This window comes from Boleophthalmus pectinirostris, unplaced genomic scaffold (genome assembly GCF_026225935.1).
Source record: "Boleophthalmus pectinirostris isolate CB_2022bp ecotype Guang Dong unplaced genomic scaffold, ASM2622593v1 HiC_scaffold_4, whole genome shotgun sequence".
In the NCBI taxonomy this organism is placed as follows: Eukaryota; Metazoa; Chordata; class Actinopteri; order Gobiiformes; family Gobiidae; genus Boleophthalmus; species Boleophthalmus pectinirostris.
The window spans coordinates 15,013,534-15,027,366 of NW_026571353.1; the positions used below are offsets into that span (position 1 = coordinate 15,013,534).

A 13,833-nucleotide genomic window follows, 5' to 3' on the forward strand; every position below is an offset into this window, starting at 1 on the left:
AAGACAGAAGTGATATATTTTCACCAGAGGACACTATATTTGTGCCCACAGGAGAGGAGAGAGGGCACATTAATGTCAGGGAGAAGGAGAGAGGATGTTCGAATAGATGTAGAGGACAGATACAGGTGAGAGGAGAACATAGTTAGATCAGAAGAGAGGAAGAGGCGCACGCATAATGAAGACAGACCAGGGGACTTTCCTCCATGTTATAATGACAGATGGGAGTCACAACACTATAGTCTATTATTATCTTGCAAATGTCAGAGGGGCAGCCCAGTGATATTCAATTTACTAAAAATGGTCTGTAATCTAGGTGGAAGTAGTCATAAAAAGTGAGTCATTTGGTGATTTTTTAATTGTTTCAATGTTATTAACAACTTTATTGCTTTATTGGCGTTTTAACAGTAACAGGACTATGCTGTACATTGGGCTGTTCTTAAGGTTACTATAGGACAGCTGGCATGAAAAGGTAGAAGTTTTAGGCTATTACAGTTAAACTATACATGTATAATAGAATCTTTGTATTATACAATGCAAAAAGCAATATCTAAATTAAGAATATTTTACTTTATTTGAGTAGATTCAACTTGACAAGCAAAACTGTCTACTAATGGAATAAGTGTTTTTCTTAATTCAAGCAACATTAGATTTAGTTTCTTATTTTAAGTACAAAGAGTTATTGTTTTTCTTATCTCATAATGTAGCAAGATGTATTTTCATATTTTAACCACAAAAAGTCTTGTTCCACTGGTAAATAATTTTACTTGTCAACTAAAATTTATTCAAATCATGACAAAACGTTCTTAAATCCAGTAATCTTAACTTTGCTAGATTTTAGTTGTTGCATTGTATGACTTAAATAATTTGACAATTCTTCCAAATAGGCCTCTATCTTAGAATATGGCTGCATTTCACACCCCCAAAGCTATACATTTGGTTAATTTTGTTGATTTATCAAAACCCCAATGTCAATGTTAACAACTAACAGTAAGTAAAATTCTAAACTGTACTTTAATTATTTTATAAATCATGTCTGATTAAATTTACCAAACCAAGAAAATAAGATTGTATTAACATGCATTTGCTTACATTTATATTTTATTGACTACATTGATATAACAATGACAAAATGAATCACTTTTCAAATGCTTGATGTCCACTGTCTGCTACGTTGCCCTGGGAAGGATATATAGTGTATATACCGTGATTCATCATACACTCATAGCGTATAAATGGTATAATCAAAAAAGTTAAACCACTTACAAGAAATCTTTTGAGTCGGTATATTTTGGGCATTTCCTCTCTGCACCCCACCACACTGCAGGGTGTGTCCACATGTTGAAATCGTTCTACTATCTGCGAAAGAAAATATCCTGAGATTAGCAACCTATTAACCTATCCACCTCCATGGAGACAAGCATTTTTGAGTATTGAAAACACAGAAATTTTTAAATAAGAGATACATTTGTCTGTTACCAAATTGTGGGACATTCCAGACAGTACAGTAACATATGCATAGCGCAGGCAAATTTAAAAGTGAGACCTGTCAGGTGTAATATTTCTGCATACACTGAAAACAGAGAAACTCAAATAGAACACTTACATTACTCAAAGTTTGTGAGAGACCATCCAGTTCCCTCTTCCCTCCAGGACTCAGACCAAATGACCAGTGCTGGCTCCAAACCTGAGAAGTGATCAACCCGAAAACCCACAAAAGCAGAGCAGATGATTTATAAGCCATTCTGCAAAAGACAAACCACTGTTAAGAAAGAAAATCTAGAGTACTGTAAACAAAGTTCTACAGTCAGTTAACCTTGTGTCAAGATGAGATGCTTCTTCAATTTGATCTTCTTTTTCACTTTTATACCTCCAAGTCTTCACTGTAGGGGGTAACAAAAATACTTAAGCCCCTTTTACCGGTAACCCGCAGTGCTTCCATTTAGATATCCAGGACACACTTAAACATCTGCTCACATAAGCTAATACTTATCCAGACAGAAGATTTACAACAAAAACACATAACAACAGTGTTATCTTCTTCAGAGCAGTTTATTTATAACAGTCTTTTATGGAAACATATTTCCAAAGTCAAGTGCAATAATCACACAGAGGGAGGATGCCGCTGCCCCCCAAACACAACAAAACCTTTGCTCATTTTACAATTTACAATAAATAACTCTCAGACACACGTCCAGCTCAAGGTTAAAACACATGATTGCCTTCATCGTTCATTCTCACAGCCTCAGTACCTACTAATACGCTAATTAAGTATTGCATTTGAGCAGCTTCAGGCTTGAGTAAGGTTTACACATGCAACAAGTGAAGATTGTTCCTTCTTTACAAATCTGACATCATTGGTCTTTTCTGATAAAGTTTTTTTGGAAGATATTGGAAGCACTGGATTTGAATTACATTAGGATTACAAGCACCAAATGAATTAATTTGGTGGAAACATGATACAAGAACACAAACTTGTGCAAACATGTCAAAAGCAAGTACGAGTGATATATGAATATACAGTTTTGTCTTCAGGCAAGATCACATAACACAGATTGCATCAACAGCATTTTCCTGTTAAACAAGGTATTCCTTTTCTCACAAAGGAAATTAACAAGTTACATTGAGTTTATCAACACAATAAAAGCGCCACAAATGCATGCAATTGTGAATCACTAACAACAATTTACCAAAAAGAGGTAGATTCACACAAAAAACAAGAAAAAGCTTTTAAGTTTTCAGAAACGAGGAGAAAACAAGTGTAAAAGGTGTATTGCATACCCAGGTTTAGTTTAAGTTTAGCCCATCGCAGAGATGAATGATGCACTCACAGCACGACAAGTCTTTTAGACTGTGCGAAGTGTATGGCTTTGGGTTGGTTAGTGTTCCTATTTATACATGTGCATCCAGCAACATTAAGTAGCACACCATAAAGTACATGGCTATTTTAAAGTTGCCATTTTCAGCAGCATTAAATAAAGCTACTTCACACATAAACCATGACTCCCATAATAAAATAATGTGATGACAGTAATGCTAAATATAGGTTGTGAATGGATTGGATCCATATATGAATACACAAGGAAGATTATTTTGTTTTGGTGATGCATGCAGCTTGTACATCCTATCATTAAAACATACACACAAGGCCAACCCTGCATTGACTCTAGTGCAAGATATGTAAAGCTAACATGATGCAGGTGGAATGTCAGGGAAAGCCTATCAGTCTGTTCTCTTTGCACACAAAGGGAAACAGAATATAGGAAGCAGATATGAAAGGGTACTTCCATGAAGTTATCTGACACTCTGAGACATGTGCAGTGGTGTCAGCATTTCTTCAAAAATGGCTCCTTTCACATTGGAGCCTCTGAGGTTTGCCTCTTGTAAGTCGCACCCCGATAGATCACAGTTCTGGAAATTGTAAAGTACAAACATTTTAAATACATGTTGAGTTTTGCATGTAAAATTTTGTATATTAACTATAACATTAGTATCATAACCTATTTCTAAGCATGCTGGCTGTTTAAGAATGAGCCTTAGAAAAGTACAAATTGTACTTATAATATGCACGCTTCAAAATGAAAGAATTTAAAACATGTCATGGTTCATATAAAACAGTATAATCTTGTCCACTGAAAGCCTTTTTTTGCATGGTCTAATCTCTTAAAAGTACATGCAGTCTCTTGGGTCAGCATGACTTGGTTAATACTTATGTGCTTTTTCAAAATAATCCCTTGCTCCAAACATCACTCACCTCGAGATCGGTCCCAGCTAATGTGGCTCCCCGCAGGTTACAGTTCTTCAGCTTGGCATTTTTCAAAGTGGCCACACGCAGGTTGATCCCAGTCATCTGGCTCCCCTCCATATCCACACCTTTCAGATTAGCACCTAAAAGAAACCAATTTACTTATAAACATCCTACTTCTATGATGTACAATACACTGCATACACTAACCCATCTATTCAATCATAACATAACCCTCTCTACACAATACCAAATGATAATGTTAATATTTGGAGAAAACTATTTCAACATGCTAACTGTAGTGAGGTATATTCAATCTGCAGTGGAGGGTATTCATAAAATGTGGTAAAAGAAGAATACACTGGTCTTAAAATCTGAAAGAAATACAATAATGCATTACCCTCCAGGTTGGCTTTCAGTCCAGATGGATCCTCAAAATTACACCCTTTGAGAGAAGCTCCTTCAGCATTGGAACAAAGCATCTTCACTCCTTGTAAGTTTGCACCCTTTAACAAAAACACATAAAAAACATCAGCACAAAATCTATATTTAATCAGTGTGATTTGTGGGATACAGTGCAAAAATGGTAAGCCTTACATCAAGGTTAGCTCCCGAAAGATCCGCTCTTTCAAGATTGGAGCAACATAAATTAGCATGAGACAGGTTACAGCGGCTCAGATTGGCCATCTTGAAATTGATGTATCGCAAATCAAGTCGAGACAAATCAGCCCCACTGAAATTAAGACCCTATAATAGAAGATATCTTTGTCATTACTGTGATAATAATAGTGTAATTTGTAAGGTAATGATTAGGCAAAATGCCTTGTACCTGACAACGGAGCTCAGATTTAGTTGGTGTTGTCAAAAGAAAACGTACAAACTCCTTTCGAGAAATGGGAGAGTGGTCATCGGCCGGTTGTGAGCTCTGCTTAGGATACAAAATCATGATGTAAATGATAGTAAATTATAAAAAAAAAAAAACAAGTTAAAGTATTAACCACACCCTAGATAAGCACAAACCTTAACTGCCATTTCAAGTTGTTCAGCAAGTTGCTCAATCCCAAAAAAGCGAGCCTCTTCAAGTACACCTGGAAAAACAAATGATTTCACAATATTTCATTTTAGATTACACAAGTTTTTAGGTTTTGAGCATGTAAAATAAACCAACCTCGGATACTGATGCCTTCATTGACAATGAGCTGTCCATGCCTCAAGTAGTTGAGGATGGGTTCAAAGTATTCAGGGCTGCGGTCGATTAAGTAAGCTCCATTCTCATCCTGTTTATTCCCCCATACATCTAAATACAAAAAAAATTACTTTCGACTTTCAACTAAAGTGTTTCATGTTTTCATTTTTCATCAAAACCCCCCCCCAAAAAATGACATACCTTTCTCTCTAAACATATGAGCAAGCATACTGTCTGGCTCCTTGCTGACTAAAGTGCTCCTACAGAAAAGATAGAAAAAGCACATTTTAGTCATACAAAAACATACACATAGCCCAATTTCATGAACATTTTTAACTAGTTAATAACATTCACCTAGTTGTAGTAAAAAGCCGACCACCAATATTCAGGGTTATCCAGTCTGTGTGAGAGCCCTGTAGTTCCAGCATGGGCTTCAATTCATTTTGTGGATCTAAAAACAAAATAAATGGCATCAGTAAACGTATATCTGTATGTGTGTGTGTGTGTATACTACTACTACTACTACTACTACTACTACTAATAATAATAATAATAATACAATGATGAACACTATCACTCACCAACAAAACTGTCTCCATCTGACACGTACAGTACGTCGTCATCCCTATTAGAAGCACAAAAAACAAATGCGTGAGCTTAAATGGGCTACTGTGATTGTCATACTTTTTAGTTTACCTTATCAGGGCGATGTCATCTATGAGACCCCCTTTTCCATTGTAAAGACACGAGGCTTTGATTCCTAACTTATTGCTTGCTACAGATAGCAGGTCTGGCAAGGTCCCATAAACTGCTACAACCTAGATAAAGACATGAATAATTGAAATACCAAACTTAGCACATACTCCCATAGTATGTATGCAACAATCATTGGTTTATAACGTAATCCGTAATGGGCCGATCACTGACAAATTTTCAGATGATCAAGAGCAAAAATATAATACAAAAATACATCTGTCAGATAACGCTGAACACTGTTTTACCTATACACCTAAAACCTCTTTGAATTAGTCAAGGCCCAATAATACACTATATGTACCTTAATTACGGCGTTATTACCCACCTTTCCATTTTTAGACGTCCCGTTTACGAATAGCGTGACTCTTCTCATTATTTGGCGCTTTGGTTTAATTTAATAGTTATCTATATTTACACAAAATGTTTATTTGGGAAGCCCAGACCGATTCACACTTCACTGTAGCTATAGCTAACTGCATCAGACAATAACACGAGACAAAAGGCGCCTTTGGGGACTGTCAGGAAATACACTAGCAATTAAAACATACGACAAGACGTTCCGGTTTGGTTAAAATGAAAAACAGGATAACATATTTTATTATACCATAATCTACATCAGTGCTCATATAATAACCTATATTGTATCCAAACAACTATTGGTTACGTTAGTTGAGAAATACACGTGGCTACTTAACAAAGTTTCATAAAACCAACCTTTTTAAGAGTCTTTGGAGGTCACACGCGAATTGCGGCTCAGTGATTGGCCAAAGGCTCCTACGTAATGAACAATCACATAGGGAAGGTTTGTCCCACGCAGCTTTCCGTATTGCGCTATTACGTTGAAGTTGTTTACTTGATTTTACCTTTGCAAAACGTGTATACTTCGTCGATATGACTCTTTGTAGTACAACTATATATTGTCGTAAAGGTTAATTGAACACATTTTGTTGTTTGCAGTAAGTAGCTGGTGAATCTCTGAATCTCACAATGATTACTACAGTTCTTCATCCTACATACAAAGTACAAAGCTTGTAAAGTTTATTGAATCGGACTGAGCTTTTAATGATACCATGGCGTCCAATCGAGACCACTGTTCCTGCTGCTCACATCCTCTGTCATCCTCCAGTGTTTACCAGAGTTTGAGTGAGATGGATTTTGAGAGAGGTTTGAAACATGACTATTAATAGTCCTATACATAAAGGACTGACTGGCTGACTTATATTTTCAACAAATTCATAACTTACTTATCTGTTGTACATTACAGGTATTTGGTCAGCAGCGATGGAAGGGAACTTGGAAAGGGTCAATTTTTTGATCCAGAAAGGTTCACATCCAAACATGAAAGATAGTGCTGGATACACAGCTTTGGTTAGTATTTAGACTAATGTTCTTTATTGTTTTTCCCCCGTCTTATTTATGTTTTATTATTTTCCAGCACTATGCCAGTCGCAGTGGACAGCTGGCTATGTGCAAGTATCTTCTTGAAAATGGTGCCTGTGCAGCTCCCCAGACACCAGGGGGCGCCACTCCCCTTCACAGAGCGGCCTACTGTGGTCATCTGGAGGTGGTCAAACTCCTGCTGCAGCACAGAGCAGACCCACTGATGTGTGATGATGACGGAGCATCTCCCCTGCATAAGGTGTGTTTGATTAGGGTACTTATGGTGGCAATGTGGTTAGCAAGTGAGGCATACAGCTGATCGTCCCTGGTGTGTTCTCTATGGAGTTTGCATGCACTTCTCTAGGCTACCCCGGTTAAATAAAGGTTAAATTTGTAAATACAGCACCCATGTGTGAACTGAGTGAACTTGCAAACTTTTTTCCTGTTTCACAGGCTGCAGAAAAAGGACATACAGATATCTGTGAGTTGCTTCTTCAGCAGTGCCCATCTCTCATATCTCAAATGAACAACAGACATCTGTTACCGTGCCACTTAGCCAAACAGGAGGATCTACAGGAGCTCCTGAAACCACCATGACCATTAAGATACATGGAACTGAAGGTGATAAATTTGACCAGCACTCCATGAATTATCAACTAATGCTTCAGTAAAGGCATACAGACTACAAATGTTTCATTGTAAATTTTATGAATATGAAAGTGGGGAAAAGGTCTGATTTTAAGTAAAGCAATCACTGTGCTGTACATTACTCATAGTTCTATGAAATAAACTTGACGGTGAAAAAAAATCATAAAAACTGAACAAACTTTACTGTGTATCAGATTGCAGTGAACAGCAGAGGGAGCCATTGTGGTAAGAACGTGACTGAGTTTCGGTACAGACTATGTAAACGACCTGGCAAACTTGAACAGAATGACCTCATTCAATCAGAAATGTTGGAAAGCTACACAATGTCCTATAGAAATGGAGAACTACAGTGCAGTGATCTGAAGTCTACTTCAATAGTCACACTGGTGTACTTGCTTCTCATGTAACATGGTACTATTATGTCTGAAGTGAGAGTTTCTTCTTCTGTCAGAGAGTGAATGTAAAAGCCCCTTGTGGTCCATAAATGTTTCCCCTCTACATCACTTAAGGTTATTCTACTTGTTTCTAACCTTCAAAACATTATCCTTATAAGAAAACCTAATTACCAGCTCTTTTCTTTTTCACCTCCGGAGGTATCAAAGGCAGCCCACATGAACCTATTAAAGTATTTTTACACAAAGGAACAAAAGATGGAGGCCTAGGGCTAAATAAAGGATGTTGATATTTCCATATCTGGTAGAACACATGGAAGCACTTTGAGCTATTGTCTCCCATACTTCTCCAAAGCATGTTAAATAAGTTACATATGCACATATAAGGCCGATACACTTTTCTTCATCTTGGCTCTATCCAGATGTGCATTTAAATATGAACTTTTTTTTTACAGAAACTCTCTTGTTCTAAGTTGAGAAGAACTTTCATTGGGTCTCACTGGTGGGTGGCGCGTCCAAACTACCTTCAAAACCACATCCAGTGCCGTGACTGTGGAGGGGTGCCAGGCCACATCTGGAGCTCATTGCAGCTGACGCCACACTACACGAGGGGAGATGGGGTGTCGGGACGGGGGTAGGAGCAGTGGGGCGGGGGGGGGGGGTTCTTGTAAAGTCACAGTTTAGTTCGGTTTATTTCTGGTTTATTCCTGATTTATTAAGGTATAAAAGCATCACCATGTATGCTGGCATCTGTTTAGATAGTCTGCCAAAAAAATAATTTTGCTGTACACAAACAACAGTCAACGTCTATGGGAGGTCTTCAGTCTCCAACTACTTCAATATGTTTTCTGGTACAACTAGGCCTTTTCTTGCTTCTGCCTCTCACACTGAGAACTTCTTATTGATTCACATTCAGAAATTGAATAAGGTGACTTTCTGACATATTTAGTCCTTGTTAAATCATTTAAGTGTTGAAGTGAAAACAAAATGATTTCATTTTGGCCAATTAAATTTGTCCTTGGGCATGTACTTTTACAAGAGTGAGATAAGAAGGCAGAGGTGGCCTGTGGGATACCTGTAGGACTTTTTATGTAATTGTCCCAAGAAAACAACCACCCCAAATTTGCTCTGACTCTTGCCTTAGCTGTCTCTGTGTGCAGCTCTGCCACTAGAAGGTATGTCAACCCATCTCATCACAGGCCTAATTCAATTAAAGAGAGTACAAAGACATATGGCTTCAGGGCAATTGATAAGATTATAGTCCTGTGTACAGTCACACTGCTTTGATTCATCTCCTCTTTTATCTGCTGCACACACAGACTTCAGTTTCAAGGAGCTGACACCAACAGGACAAGGAACCTTCAGGTGAGGGTTAGAATCCTACTCCTCCCATTCACAACCAGCAACATGAGCTGAGGATAAAGATCATATTATACAGACTACGGTTGGAGAGCAACTGGATACTTTTACTCAATTTACCTAGGTACTTTTTAAAAACAATATTTACTTCAGCTTCATGTTGTAATCCTGGTTAATGCACAAATAAAGCAATCTAAATAAACCAAATGATTAAAAGTGACTATAGTTTGTGAGAAATCAGGGACTATTATGCTGTGGCTGTGTGGAATCAAGTAATTTGGCCAAAACTTTCATGGAAACTCAAAGAATAAATGTATTTGGTGGAAACTATTGGAACATAAAAAAATGTTTGAGTTTATGGCTTTTACAACGGAAAAAACAAGCTGATTTGCACTTGACTAAATTTCATATTAGAAAGCAAACCACAAAAGAAAGGCATGATTAGGAGACATATTTGTTTCTTGATCAGCATCCTGACATTTGGAGACTCAAGGGATAAGAAAAATCCTTCAAACTCAAAGGTGTGTATTGCAGCCCTTTAACTAAGTTTCAGTTCAGGACAATGCAGGGAAGAGACTGCACCCTCGAGTCAGAGCTGCCACAAAAGACAGATGATCCTCCTCTCGGGACGGGGACGTGTCGGAGGAATGCGAGTGCAGGTATATCCCGGGGCCTGTGGGACTAGCACCAGTTGATCCTGTTTGATAGAGGCCCTGACAGTCCCAGATTATATGTCTAGGCCCGGAGGAGGTGCGTCTCTCATTCCAGCACTGAAGAAAGTTGATCTGGTGGGAAAGAGGCGGGACCAGCCCAAAGGCGTCAGCTTTTGTCTTAACGCTAACAGACGCACGCCTTTACGGGACAGGCACGTAAGGTCCGAACCACACTGGCATCCAGCCCTGGTGATCCCAATTTATCATATCAATACCATATTGTCCAGTTACACTCTACTAACGCTATTATCATTTCAAAGATAGAGAAAGCGCTACTTTATTGATCTCAAGGGAAATTTAAGTTTTGCTGCAGCAAACTGTTTTGTTTACACTGCGCTTCTCACCCGACTGGGAGGAGCCAACAGGAAAGGCCTTACTCAGTCCGTTCTGGTGTTTCAGTTGGTGATGAAATGATTTATTTCCTCAAGGTTTTACCTCTGGAAGGTCTTCTGCCACATTTGTTGCCAAATATGGTGTAAAAAGATTATACATCTCAAATGTCCATAGCTCCTTAGCTAGCCTTTTGTAGTCTCCATGGATATGGGAAAAACAAACAGTTAATTTCACAGAGACCAACAGGCACTTGTGTTCCTCACTGTGTTTCCTCCGAAGATCTTCTACCACATCTGCTGCCACATATGGTGTAAAAATCCTTTAGCATCTCAAATGACCACATCTGTATTACTATTACTCTACTAGTGCTACTACTACTATTGTTCCTTACACTATCCAACACCAAAGACGACACTCTAAAAAGGACAGATGTTCCAGTTCCAGTGTACTAGCCTTCCCTGCACAACTTCACCAGTAACTATTCATATACCTAATCAACTGGATTCTAGAATTATTTCGCAATTTCACGTGGTAACAAGAGACACATTTCAGCGATATGGCCATGAAAAAAATGATAAGCAACTTGTTGTCTGTAAGAAGATTCATGACCACACAAAATTTGTCTAACTACACCAAGAATCTTCATGCAATAGTAATTTTACCCTGTATCAAATTCTTAGTATTTCACCAGCTGCTACTCCAGTAAATCTATACACCAACAAACCCAGCCTTGACCCATGGCTGTCCAGATACTATGCCTGCAGACCACCATCACACCCTCTCTACCCCGTCTGCTGCCCAACGCTAAACAAACAGCCAACTCATTTACCTGACCGCACCTGCAGACCCAGACACCATAACTACACGTGTGACTCTGCTTTACATGTGTTCAACACAGCATGTGTGATGGAATACACTGTATATGTGCTGTAATACTGGTCCTTGAAAGAGTGAACATGGATTTCAAGGGACAGCATGTAAGATTTAAATTAAAACGAGACCTACTATATAGATATGAGCTAGACATGTTCAAATCAGTTATTGATTTTACTGTTGATTTATGTTCAATACAAAAACATTGGACATGGTGGCCAAGTTAAGGGACTGACAGCCTAGGTTCAGTTGTGATAGTAGCAAGTAAGCAAACAGTAAGACCGTAGGCTACATACAGTGCTTAAACTCTTACATTTAGTAAATTGAGGCAATTTGGTTATCACTGACTGACCTCCAAGTGGGCATGACTTGAAGAATGGACTCATAATGTTAAGGTGTGTGTTTTGTTTTATGCATTGTTCTGTACATCAGGTTTGTTAAAAGTCCCCTGTAAATTAGCCTTTGATAGATAAATGCAGCCTCCCTGTATCCAATATATTTATATTAGAAACTCAACAACAGTGGTTATAAACATGGATATTTCTGTATCATATTTCATAGTTGATGAAAGAGGCCACAGGGAAAAACAAGATCACACAATGAGTGACAGACCTTGCCCCATCCTTCACCCTCTGTCGTCTTTGAATCCCTCTGTACCAAAGCAGTAACACATCAGGGACCTGTCAGAGATGGAGACTGCCTCCTCCACCAGGACCTTCACCCTTCAAGTCACATCCCAAAATCACCATATCTTCATCACCTGTCATTCTTATCTCAAACAGACCAGCTTTCACTTGTCACAGATTTTAGATCATTACAAATATTTGGGAGCTGCACCCTCAACCACAGTCGCCACATTTAGATGCGAAACATGCCATCGTCAGGGCTTTTGTTAACATGGGTGGATTGAAACACCAGAGAATTAAAATTCCTCTTGAGTATTTTGAAATCACTGTGAGCTTATTTGTCTGCGGTTTACCACACTTTTTCTGCCAAGACAAGACAAATGTCTCCCTTCACCTTGCAGATGGACGAGAGCCAAAATTATACACATCTCTCCCAGAACTGTCCCTCCACTGCTACTGCTGCTGCTGCTGCTGCCCTATCACTCCATGTCCCTCCCCTCAGCACTATAAATAACCAGTTCATTTACAAAATCAGACAGACTAGGCAACACCAGTGATGTCACCGCTACTCCTCATCCTGAAAGAAGACATTTTAGATTGACGACATATGTGCATCTCAGAGCTGAAGAGAGTAGACTGTCTGTCACGGCTGTCAGGAATCATCAAGTACAAAAAGTAATGCAGAGGTTCAGGGTTTTGCATAAACCTGGAAACAATAAGGCAGGACTCAATCAAGCCCTTCGCTGGTAAACAAAAACACAAAGTAATGCATCCAATAACAAGGCCCAGGAAACAGGCACGCACTGCATCTGGCTCATATCAATCACTCACACGCATCTTATGAGGAATTCACATGATTTGCTTTTTAATAACTTGTCTACATACACTGAAAAACGACCACACTTTGCGCAGAGCTAATAAATGACTTCAGAGGGATACCATTTGTTTCAGGTATTATAACATATTCAAAATGATGCATCTTGATATTCTCTTGTCTTGTAGGTTCATTCTGAAGTCAGCAAGTAAACAATCTGCCCCAAAACATGCAGTGCTTCACTTATGTATAATCAGATAAAGTGAATTTATCTGGGTTTAAGACAGGTTCAAAAAGCTTAGACTTGGTCAAGTTTTATTTTGTTTTTTTTTAATAAACACTGCTTTGTTCTATATATGTTATATACCTTGTTATTTGTTTATTTGGAATTAAATTTGTTAACGGTATGTTAAAGGGGCCCATATTACACTATTTACTGATCTAGTACATCATAATGTTGTTTCCTCATCACAAACATATGCAAACCTTGCATATTTAGGCTGAGTTCTTCTCTCAAACAAAAAACACTCCACCTGTTCCACCCTGTGATGTCAACAAGTGGTAATACAAGAAGTGCTCCACTGTGTTTTTAAACTCAACAGACCTTCATTAGAATCATTTGGATCATTTTCAGTGTCTACTGAACAAAAGATAAAAGGTAGCTTGAAAACTATGCTTCATGACATCATGAACAAGTGGAACAGAGCATTTTCAGCTCTGGAGAACAAACTCAAACATGTGTGAAGGAAACAAAACAGAACTCCAGGTATGTTTTTGAGGCGGTAACAACATTATAACATGACTAAAAGTTCACAAAAGTCAATTTTGTGTAATACAGGACATTTAAAATGGAAAAAAAAGCAAAACGGACTGCAAGTCAGAAATATTATGCTGTTGAAAAGGGTCAGACCAGAACTGGCACTTGTTAGCCTATGTCAATTAATTTATACAAATCAGCTCATCAGGGTACACAAAGGGGAAATGTGTATCGGAAATGGCTTGTCATTCCTC

The 13,833-nt window shown here is 38.4% G+C and overlaps 3 protein-coding genes across 4 annotated transcripts; 1 reads left to right on the top strand and 2 right to left on the bottom strand.

Annotated features, from left to right (window-relative positions):
* Positions 1-753: 753 nt before the first annotated feature.
* LOC110163406 (progonadoliberin-1-like) lies at positions 754-1,868 on the bottom strand. The gene is made up of 4 exons (XM_020928359.2): positions 1,814-1,868; positions 1,604-1,742; positions 1,264-1,356; positions 754-1,176 (listed from the first exon to the last, which is right to left on the bottom strand). Exons 2-4 carry the CDS (start codon positions 1,739-1,741, stop codon positions 1,135-1,137), a joined length of 273 nt encoding a protein of 90 aa, XP_020784018.1. The 5' UTR covers position 1,742; positions 1,814-1,868; the 3' UTR covers positions 754-1,134.
* A 162-nt stretch (positions 1,869-2,030) lies between these two features.
* Positions 2,031-6,181, bottom strand: kctd9a (potassium channel tetramerization domain containing 9a). Its single transcript, XM_020928316.2, has 12 exons — positions 6,010-6,181; positions 5,625-5,746; positions 5,510-5,553; positions 5,283-5,379; positions 5,130-5,188; positions 4,911-5,039; positions 4,763-4,830; positions 4,572-4,667; positions 4,340-4,489; positions 4,143-4,248; positions 3,752-3,885; positions 2,031-3,408 (listed from the first exon to the last, which is right to left on the bottom strand). Exons 1-12 carry the CDS (start codon positions 6,055-6,057, stop codon positions 3,292-3,294), a joined length of 1,170 nt encoding a protein of 389 aa, XP_020783975.1. The 5' UTR covers positions 6,058-6,181; the 3' UTR covers positions 2,031-3,291.
* Positions 6,182-6,491: 310 nt separating this feature from the next.
* Positions 6,492-8,713, top strand: ankrd39 (ankyrin repeat domain 39). 2 transcript variants are annotated; one of them, XM_055161691.1, is made up of 5 exons: positions 6,492-6,848; positions 6,949-7,052; positions 7,120-7,323; positions 7,518-7,685; positions 8,560-8,713. In XM_055161691.1, the coding sequence occupies exons 1-4, from the start codon at positions 6,755-6,757 to the stop codon at positions 7,659-7,661; spliced, it is 546 nt and encodes a 181-aa protein (XP_055017666.1). In that variant the 5' UTR covers positions 6,492-6,754; the 3' UTR covers positions 7,662-7,685; positions 8,560-8,713. The 2 variants fall into 2 exon arrangements, with proteins under 2 accessions (XP_055017666.1, XP_020784031.1); XM_020928372.2 differs by lacking the exon at positions 8,560-8,713 and having other exon boundaries at positions 7,518-7,872.
* Positions 8,714-13,833: the final 5,120 nt, after the last annotated feature.

Bases quoted from the DNA above. Each gene is read 5' to 3' on its own strand.
- kctd9a (XM_020928316.2), bottom strand. From the start codon at position 6,057: ATGAGAAGAGTCACGCTATTCGTAAACGGGACGTCTAAAAATGGAAAG. The intron at 5,189-5,282 runs GTGAATGTTATT...TCTTTTCTGTAG, and splicing joins CGGCTTTTTACTACAACTAG to GAGCACTTTAGTCAGCAAGG. The intron at 3,409-3,751 runs GTGAGTGATGTT...TACAATTTCCAG, and splicing joins TAGCTGGGACCGATCTCGAG to AACTGTGATCTATCGGGGTG.
- ankrd39 (XM_055161691.1), top strand. From the start codon at position 6,755: ATGGCGTCCAATCGAGACCACTGTTCCTGCTGCTCACATCCTCTGTCA. The intron at 6,849-6,948 runs GTTTGAAACATG...TGTACATTACAG, and splicing joins TGAGATGGATTTTGAGAGAG to GTATTTGGTCAGCAGCGATG. The intron at 7,053-7,119 runs GTTAGTATTTAG...ATTATTTTCCAG, and splicing joins GTGCTGGATACACAGCTTTG to CACTATGCCAGTCGCAGTGG.
- LOC110163406 (XM_020928359.2), bottom strand. From the start codon at position 1,741: ATGGCTTATAAATCATCTGCTCTGCTTTTGTGGGTTTTCGGGTTGATC. The intron at 1,357-1,603 runs GTAAGTGTTCTA...TTTCTTTCGCAG, and splicing joins TCTCACAAACTTTGAGTAAT to ATAGTAGAACGATTTCAACA. The intron at 1,177-1,263 runs GTAAGTGGTTTA...TATCCTTCCCAG, and splicing joins ACCGACTCAAAAGATTTCTT to GGCAACGTAGCAGACAGTGG.